The 9,908-nt window shown below is 35.7% G+C and overlaps 1 protein-coding gene across 1 annotated transcript in view; it reads right to left on the reverse strand.

Moving 5' to 3' along the window:
• Positions 1-3,923: 3,923 nt before the first annotated feature.
• The window catches only part of SDHAF3 (succinate dehydrogenase complex assembly factor 3), a 56,954-nt gene continuing 50,969 nt past the window's right edge, over positions 3,924-9,908 (reverse strand). Inside the window, exon 2 of the mRNA XM_019662064.1 lies at positions 3,924-5,952. Within this exon, the coding sequence (XP_019517609.1) occupies positions 5,749-5,952 (204 nt within the window). The 3' untranslated portion in view covers positions 3,924-5,748. The remainder of the gene's footprint in view (positions 5,953-9,908) is intronic.

The following is a 9,908-nucleotide window of genomic DNA, read 5'->3' on the forward strand; positions in this document are numbered from 1 at the left end:
AATTTTCTTTTTAGGGATATTGATTCAATAAATTTGATGGTTATAGAATTATTCTTTTGTCTATTTTGGTAAGCTATGTATTTCTAAAAATGTTCCCATTCTTCTAAATGTTACACATTTACTGGCTTTAAGTTGTTCATAATATCATATCTATTTAATGTCACAACAGAAACTTTAGTTATGTCCTCTTTTTCATTCCTGTTGGTTATACATCACAACCTGCTCTTTCTTAATTAACTTTGCCAGAGGTTTGTCACTGTTGTCTTTTTCCAAAAGTAAACTTTTGACTTGTTTTTATTGCTTTCTGCTCGCATCTTTATTTCCTTCTATTTCCCTTGAGATTGTTTTGTGCTGTTTTTTCCTAATATGTTAAGATAGATGCTCTTCTCATTAATATTCAGCTTTTCTTTCTGCCAGACACATTGAAGGCCATCAATTTCTCCCAACTACTGTTTTAGCTACAACGCATTAATTTTATTAAGTATTTCACTAGTGTTCAGTTCCACTTATATTCTAGGATCCATTAGGATTTGATTGATTCAAGGATTATTTGGAACTGTGTTAATTTGCTAAAATATGGGGCTGTTTATCACTTCCACAATGCTAATTTATTTATTTATTTATTTACTTATTTATTTGGAGGTTGTTGTTTTTTTATTAGTTTCATGTGTACAGAACAATGCAATAGTTATCCTTTTCACCCCTCACACAGAAACAGTCCCCCTCCCCCATCCACTGCCCTCCCTCCCCCGATATCACACTTATTACGTTCCATTGACTCCATTCCCACACTCTACTCCACGTCCCGTGAAATGATCCTCCTAGTGAATTGACCCTTTCATTGTATGAAGTTACTTTATCTCTAGCAATGTTTCTGCCTTAAAATTTTCCCAGATATTAATATATCTATATCATATTACTTTTGGTTGGTAAAACTTTTGGCATCATTTTACTTTCAAACTTTCTGTATTTGATGCTTTATATATGGTCTCTTACAACAGCCTATACTGTAATTGCTTTCATTTTTCAACCAGTTTAATAATCTGCCTTTAATGGGATAACTTAGTTCATTTACATTAAATGTAATTATTCACATATTTAGGTTACTTCTATTATCTCAATTTTTTTCTATTTATCCTTCCCCTTCTATGTTTCTTTTTACATTCTTTATAACGATTTTTTTCCTATTTCATTTTTCCCCTCTACTAGCTTAGAAATTATATACTCATTAATATATAACAACCATTTTAGTGGTTTTTATAGAGAAATAAGTTATACAGTAGAAATCACATTTATACTTAATTAGTATCTTTATTCTCTTCTCAGACCATCTACATTTAGAAAACTTACTCCAATCATTACCCTACTAACTTATATATCATTATTCTTGTGTATTGTAAAAATGCTCATTTAACTCCATGAAACATTGTTATTTTATATGGTAAATGCTCCTTTGGGTTAATCGATATTTACAAACATCTTGATCCTTTATTCCTTCTTTTAGCACCTCCCCACTATATCCAGCACATCCTTTAGACTAATCTCCTTTAGTAAGAAACTGTAGGGGGCAACCTTGCTCATGCTTTGTTGTCTGAAACTGTTTTTATTCCGTCATCATTTTTTACATATATTTGGTGAGTATAGAATTTTAAGTTGGAAGTTATTTTTCTTTCACACGTTAGATATAGTCACCCAACTGGTTTCTGGCTTCCACTATTTTTGTTGGGAAGTCAGCTAAAGAAACGTCTAGCTGATATTGCACTGAAGGTTATCTGTGACTTTTGTTTTGGCTGCTTTTACAATTTGTTTAGCATTCTACTGTTTCAGTATGGTTTATCTAAGTGAGAATTTCTTATTTATCCTGCTTGGGATAAATTTGTAGGCTTGTATTTTTCATTGGTTTGAAAAATTCTCAGCAATTATCTCTTCACATATTGCTTCTGCCCCATTATCTATTTGAAACTATTATTAGCAATACTTTAGACTCTGCTTTATCCTCCTCTCTTTCATAGTTTCAAGCTCCTTTTTTGTGCTACATACATTCTGGATAATTTCTTCTGTCCTAATTTGCAGTTGTTAATTTTCTTTTCAGACCCATCTAATCTTCTGTTAAACCTGCCCATTGATTTATTTTTAATTTTAGTTATTCTATTTTCCATTTCTAGAACTTCTATTTGGTTCTTTTTCAAGTATGCTAGGTCAGTTTTCATAATGCCTTGTTTCCTGTATTTTCAAACTTGACTTTTTATTTTTTAAACCTATAAACATAGATGTTTTACATTATGCATGTGCTAATCCCAAAGTTGTTTTCTGGTGGTCTTTGCTGCCTTTCATTCATGATGCTAGTCTTCCCTGTCATTTATTTAAACTTGAGGTGTTCACTTCCTAGAAAAGTTATCTGTGACCCTAGCACCCTCCAAATGTGTGTTTACATCTGCCAGGCACTCATTCTGGAGCCACTAAATTCATAAGGTTTAGCACCCAGATGACTTGCATTTGGGGTGGCCTACAACTTTGCACAAATATCGGAGGTTTGCTTCTGGCTCACTCTTACCCTAGCCGTGCAATTATTAGGGGCTGGCTGTCTCCAACCCTGGTGCGCTCCAGGCTTTGTCTTCTGCCCACTGTATTCCAAAGGGCCTTCAAAACCAAAGCTGAAATTCACCCTTAGGACAACCGAGGCTTCAGGGTTTGACTTAGATATTGGCCTTGGAACTACATAATCTCTTAGGATACTGTCAACTCCTAAATGCATCTCAGAAATGCTTTTATATTCTCCCTAAAAGTTTAGTTTTCAGCAAGATAACTGCTCAGGTTGTCTGCCACATTACTGAAAAGGAAATCCAACATCTTTGTGGAAATGTATATTTTGTGGCATCCTTTTCTTATCTGTGTCAGGAAATTTTCCATGTCATTAAAAATTTGTAAACCTACATTTAAATTGTTTAATTATACATGTTATCACAACCCACTTAACCTGTCTGACATTTGGGGGAATTCTGCTGTTCTCAAATGTTTACTCTTAAAAACCAATTCTAGTAACATGTTTATATGAAAAACCTTGTCCACATTTCTGAATCTTTTTCTTTAGGATGGAATCCAAGAAATAGAATTAATGGGCCCAAAATGTTATGATAATATTTAAAGTTAATACATATTGCCAATTTCTTTCCATCAGTTGTCAGAGTTCTCTAACACGCCCCCACCAATGGTAGGGTGTTAACTGTGCTATCGCTCACTACAACTGAGTATAATTCAAACACATCCCTCACTCCAAATTTCAAGCAGGAAAATGACATGATCAGATTGCATAGCAGTAAGGTGATGTTTACAGCTACATGGAGAATAAGTATTAAGGAACATGTCGAAGACAAGGAAGCCACAGATAGGTTACTACAGAAAAGAAATTGAAGTCTAAAATATCAGACTGATACACAGAGACAAAGGAATGATTTTTAGACAGTAGTGCAGTAGAGTGTGTTAAAAGCCACCACAGGACCGGCCGAGTGACGCGATGGTTAAGAACTGGCTTGGGATGCCAGAGGGCCCTGGTTCGGATTCCACATATGAGGGCCAGTGACACTGCCCTCCACAGCTAAGATGCTGAACAACAGCTCAACCTGGAGCTGGGCTGCCGTGAGTCGCCGGCGACGGCGTAGGCTGCAGCCCCTGTGGCAGTGGGTTGCCATGGGCTACCGTATGTAGCTAGCAGCCAGCGTGAGTGGCCATCCAGAGGCCGGCGACTGATCTGCCTCGCCTGGGAAGAGCGCAATGATGGTGCCAACTTGGGCCAGTGAAGCAACGTCCTCCACAACTAGACTGAAGAACAAAAAGACAGCAACTTGTCTGTACCCCTTCCCCCAATTCCCCAGCTCTGTTCCCATCCCCCCAATTCTCCTATAAAAAAAAAAAGCCACACAAAATATAGTTATTTTAAAAATCTACCATTTATTTAGCTTATGATTGGCAATCAGCTGAAACCAGCTGGGCAGGCGTCTGGTTTCGTATGGGCTCATTCATGGATCTGCAGTTGGCTGAGAGCTGGCTCGTCTAGGGTGGCTTCCGCTGGGGTGCTTCCCTTCTGTTCCCTGCGTTCTCTCATCCTCTGCTTAGCCAGCCGGAGCTTGTTCACATGGCAGCCGGGGAGTTTTCCAATAGAGCAGCTGAAAGGATGCAAGGCTCTGAGGCTTAGACCCCAAGGTTGATGTCACTGCCCACATTCTTTTGAGCAAATCAAGCAGCAAGGCCAGTCCAGGTTTGAAGAATTGGAAAATAGATGGAATTCTTGATGAAAAGAGCTACAAAGTTACTCTGAAAAGGGCATAGTACCAGGAGCGGTACAGAACTATGGTCATTTTCAATCCACCACATGGTGTTGTCAGAATTGCTGAATAATGAGAAAAAGGCTCTAGGGAAATGGTGAAATCTAGGCTGAATTTTAGAATTCTGAACTGGTGAACTGGATATAAGTTAATATCATGCACTCACTGAAAAGGGAAGAGGAGTGAGTTTGATTTTAAATGAGTCGAAAATGAGATTTAGGTTGGTGTACAGACAAGAGTTTACTAATATTTGAAGCAATGGATGTGTAAAGTAAGAGTCTTGAAGATGAAATCCCAGAGAACACGACTGTTAAAAAAAAAAAAAAGAAAAGAAAAATAATAACCTAAAGGAGAGTTAGGCAGTATACAAACCAAGTAGGAGTGGTTTAAAAGCAATAAAGAACAGTTAATACTATGAAGCCTCCAAGGCGCATATACGAATCAGTTTTGAAAGAGGTGACATATCATGTGGTACGCCTTAAACTTCTACAGTGATATCTATCAATTATTTCTCAATAAAACTGAGGGGAAAAAAGACCTGATATAAATGGAATTGCATCTGAAAAAGGATCACTTCAGAGATCTCAGAGTAAACATCCACAACTAAAAATACAAGTCATTTTAGTTTGTAATATTTTTTTAAATTCATAAACATTTGAGGAAGCAAATGGGATTACCATTTGATTTTTTTCACTTTATAAGCAACTTAAATGTAAGAAAAGTTTATGAAAGTGTTTTTATCTCCCCAACCATTAGGCAATAAATGATATTTTCAAGATAACTACAAATTACTGAATTTATGGAGTTAGCTGTTATTAACATTGTAGAAATGTATTACATGTTGTATAACAGATTATACAAATGATATTGTAATACTGAATCTTAAAGCTTCTTTTTAACCTTTCATTGTAAATAAACAATGACTCAGGGAGAAAGGACATTTAAGAGAATAACCACATATTAATAATAATATTTAATCATTATGTATTAAAGTAGAAATGATGAAATTTTCAGGATGACAATATATTTAAATAATAACCTTGTTGAAATTGCACATCTATCATTACCATGATATACTTATCTGATGAAGCTAAAACCACAAGGCTAATGCTTGGACAAGAATAGCATTAAAAACAAATTTATATATATATATATAAAAAAATCCACAAGATTGTCCATTTTAAAAGAGCCGTTCTTTGTTTAGTCCAAAAATCAAATCCCCTCCAGCGAGTACTGTCACCTCCATACTGTAAAGTTCCGGCTACCAGTGATCCTTATCTGTATGTTGAAGACAGCATTCATAACAACCCCAAATTAAATACATAGATTTCATTAACACCAGGCATTCTTAAAGCTGAAGAAATAAACTTTAGTTAAAACAAGGGGTTCTGCACTTTAAATGCTTTGTTAAGCCTCACGGTATAGACTAAAATTTTGGCTTCCTGGGCTCAGTAATACTAAATTGCCTGCTGGGTTTAGTGGCTTCTTGCATCAGCTCCTGCAACTGTCCGATTTGTTCATCGCGAAAGTCATTAAGTTTTTCTTCTGGTAGGACGGCTCCAAAACATGCTTTTTCAGTTGAATTTTGTCTGTTTTCATTAGCTTGTTGCCATAGCACTGCTGCATATGCCTAGTAAAGAGAGACAAAGATCATAGATATAAAATTAAAATGAGATCTGTATTCACTCATTTAATATTGAAGGACTTAAAGAATCCTACTTCCACATCATCTATTTTTCTCCATCCCTGAGTTTTCTGCTGTTCGCGAAAATGATGCAAACAATACTATAGCTGTGTCTTTACTATGCAGTGATAACATCAAATATCTTATTTTTAGCGTTGTAAGAGATTTAATAGACTTCTGGCAAAGCTCTTAACCTGGAAAGCTGGGGAGTTTGGTGGGGCAAGGGGTAAGAGTGGCCCACGGATGGGCTTTAAGAACATATAAACCACCCAAAATTGTATGTACACAAACACGCACACTGTTCTGAGGCCATAGCTGTCATTAGATTTTCAATGGGCAGCCATGGGGCTAACAGTTGGTCTCCAAATTGATTAAGTTCATCCCCGTCTTCAATTTAAAAACTAATTTAGATCACAGTAGAGAAAAACGTTTTTAAAACCTTTAAGCCTTCAATATTTAACAACCAACTTTGTCAGGGAAAAAAAATCTACATTTTTCATGATGTACTTTTTCTCTCATTCAGTCAGCATCTTCAGGCTAATAGTCCAACTACCGCTGTCTTGCACAAGTGACGCTCTTTTGAAGCAGACTCTCACTCTAAAATCATCTTTTAATCAGCCAGGAAGTACCACTGTATTTCAGTTCATGAAGTTACAAGATTATATGCACCCTCTGGGTAGGTGAATGAATTCGTTAACTCTAGCTAATGCAGCTACTCTATATCTGGTTTAAGATAATTAAATTGCTTGTAACTGCTGGATTGCCAGCATCACCAAAGAAACTTTAATTACAGACATTTCAAACCTTTCCTTGTATTAGAAATAATATTTTCTTCATGTTTTACAGAAATCCATTTCATAAGTAACCGAAAAAAAACCCAAAACTGTATATACCCTAAGCTTCATCAACCCCACTTCTAAGTATATGCCCCAGAGCAAGGGTTCTCAGCCTTGCCACTGCTAACAAATCAGACAGTTTGGATAACACTGTGTAGTGAGGTGGATGGGAGTCTGTCTTGGCATTGTAGGATATTTAGCAGCATCTCTGGTCTCTGTCCACTAGCTGCATGTACCCCGATAATTACACACTGAGAATGGTATATCACCTCTGTAACGTTCTTCCCATCAATGTCCAACCTCAGTCTAATCATAAGAAAACACCAGACAAACCTCATTACAGCACACTCTACAAAGTAACTGAGCAACAGTCTTCAAATATTTTCATATCATGAAAGCTAAGGAAAGACTAAAGAACTGTCGCAAATTAGAGGAAACTAATTTGAAACTAAGAGGAAACTAAGAGGAAACTAAGAGGAAACTAAGCATGACAATCACACGCAATGTGGAATACTGGATTAAGCCCTACAAAAAGAACGTTAGTGTAAAAACGTAAAGTTGAATATAATAGTTAATAATACTGCACCAACGTTAATTTCTGAGTTCTGATAATTGTACTATAATTATGTAATAGGTTAATATGTAGGGAAGCTGTACTATTTTTGCAACTCTTCTACAAATCTGAAATTAACACAAAATACCAAAAAAATTTTAATTTCAAAAAGAGATTTAACAGATAACTAATTACAATGTATCAATTTATTCTAATTCAAACAAAAATGCTGTTAACAAAAAGAAATGAGTAAATCTCAAAAACTGATTGGCTGTTTAATGATGTTAAGAATTACTGTTAATTTTGGAGGTGTACCAGTGGTATTATGGCCATGATTTTAGAGTCTCTTTTAGAGATAAATATTGAAATATTTGTGAATAAAGGTATATGGTTGTGATATGCTTTAAAATAATTTGTAGGTGGGAATACAGATGAAACAAGACTGGCCGTGAATTGATAAAGGTTGAAGCGGAGTGATGGGTACTTGGTGGTTCATTGTAGTCTCCCTGCATTTGTTTATGTTTGAAGTTTTTCCATTAACTAAAATGTATGTTTATATACATATATGTGTATATGTAACATAAAAGGATGCCCACAAACGTTTGGGGGCAGGTGTTCACATTTCGTTCTGAGTACCTCACTTCTGTACTATTTGATCTCATAATAAATATTTAAATAATGAATAGCTAAGTAATTAAATGGGACAGAAGGAAAGCAAGGAGTAGAGAAGCATACAGAAGAAATTCTGGATGGAGGAAGCTATAGGTCTGGATTGCCATGATTTGTCCTCACAGCTTAGACCAAATCAACTTCCCTATTGTAATTAATTTGACCATAAAGAGTAACAAAAGAAAATTCAAATTCTCACTATTTTGTTTAATCACATATCTACTATTTGCCCTTCTTTGTCCTTTAAAACAAAATTGCAACTGAATAACCCAAAAGTACAGCCAGAAACATTCTTTTTTTTACGTTAAATGTCAATGTAATAAGCCAGAAACATTGTTGATTCTGTAAGAAATCCTGATATATGAAGATCCAAACTGTCAAACTCTATAAATAAAAAGGTAATTAATTTTTTTCACAAAAGGATATTCATATTTAGATAAGCATTTATCATAGGCCCTCCTTTAACAGTGAAGCCAAATCGTTTAACTTCTTTTTTTTTGAACTACATAAATCATATTACAAATTCCCTTACAAGATACGCACATACAGGGCTGCCATGCCCGTAATTTCCTGGAAAGCTAAAATGACAGCAATTTTTCAGTGTTGGCAAGTTCAATTATTTGTATTCCTTCTTCAACATAAACTCCCCCATAGGGGACAACTAGTAGAAGGGAAAAGTTACCCTTCTCCCAAAATTATTCAATTATTGTAGGATTTTTATTAGCAACCTTGAACCAACAAACTTAAGTTGGCAGCATTTAGTCAAGTTTTCCCTAGAGAACCGATTAAAAATGCCATGTCTCCTTAAGGATCAAAAACCAAAAAAAAAACACCCCCCTCCATATAAAACCTGAAAGTTACCAAAATTATAATAACTAAATTCAAAGCCACCTTAGGGATTTGAACCACAGCTGCCCAAGTCATTAATACAAAAATGGAATCTATGTTGGCAATGACAATACATTTGATTTTTTGGTTCTCTTTGACCAGGCTTTATGATTTTCAAGTCATTGATGATAGAGTATCCATTTTTACAACACAAAAAACATCAAATAATAACCTTTACTATCTCTTAGCCCCCAACACTGATAATGCATTACACTGATTCACAGAAAAACAGACTAGACAGTAGCACTAGTGTCACCATTAAGCGTATTTCTCAGGTGGCCCTGCAGCTTGGCCTCCCTGGAATCACGTTCCCCAGGTCCCTCTGCCCAGTGAAGTAACCAGACGCCGGACTCGCTCCTGACTCCAGGGATGAGCAAAAAAGGTGTCAGTTACTCCTTACAACGGGGCAAAAAAAAGTGTCTAAAAACAAGAACATGGAAGGTTCCTGGTTAGGGAAGTAAGGAAACGTCGAGATCTGGTTCACAAATGCCTTTCACAGTTGTGTTTACTATGAATTCCTTGACATTAGACATATACAAATCAAATATATGATGATGGACGAAATGAGAAGTCAGTACAAATAAGCACATTCCTGTTCTGAAATTAATCCAGACGTTCCTAGAAGCTTAATAGTAATAGCACTGTACTAAGGTAAATTATACTACATAACTGATGTAGTATTTTTTTTTTTAAGATTTTATTGGGGAATTGGGGGAAGGGAACAGCGTTGGGGAATCCGGGAAGGGGAACAGACAAGTTGCTGTCCTTTTTGATGTAGTATTTAGATGATTTAGATTGTGAAGGCCACGCTTCACCATCTAAAAATAGATTCATAAAAGTAATTTTAAAAATACATTTTACTGATCATTTCAAAAACTACAGAGGTAAATGGATTATCTTGCATTTTTCTTTCATTAAATGCTTATTCTAGTTGTCAATTATCTAACTGCAGAAAG

This window comes from Hipposideros armiger, unplaced genomic scaffold (genome assembly GCF_001890085.2).
Source record: "Hipposideros armiger isolate ML-2016 unplaced genomic scaffold, ASM189008v1 scaffold_365, whole genome shotgun sequence".
In the NCBI taxonomy this organism is placed as follows: Eukaryota; Metazoa; Chordata; class Mammalia; order Chiroptera; family Hipposideridae; genus Hipposideros; species Hipposideros armiger.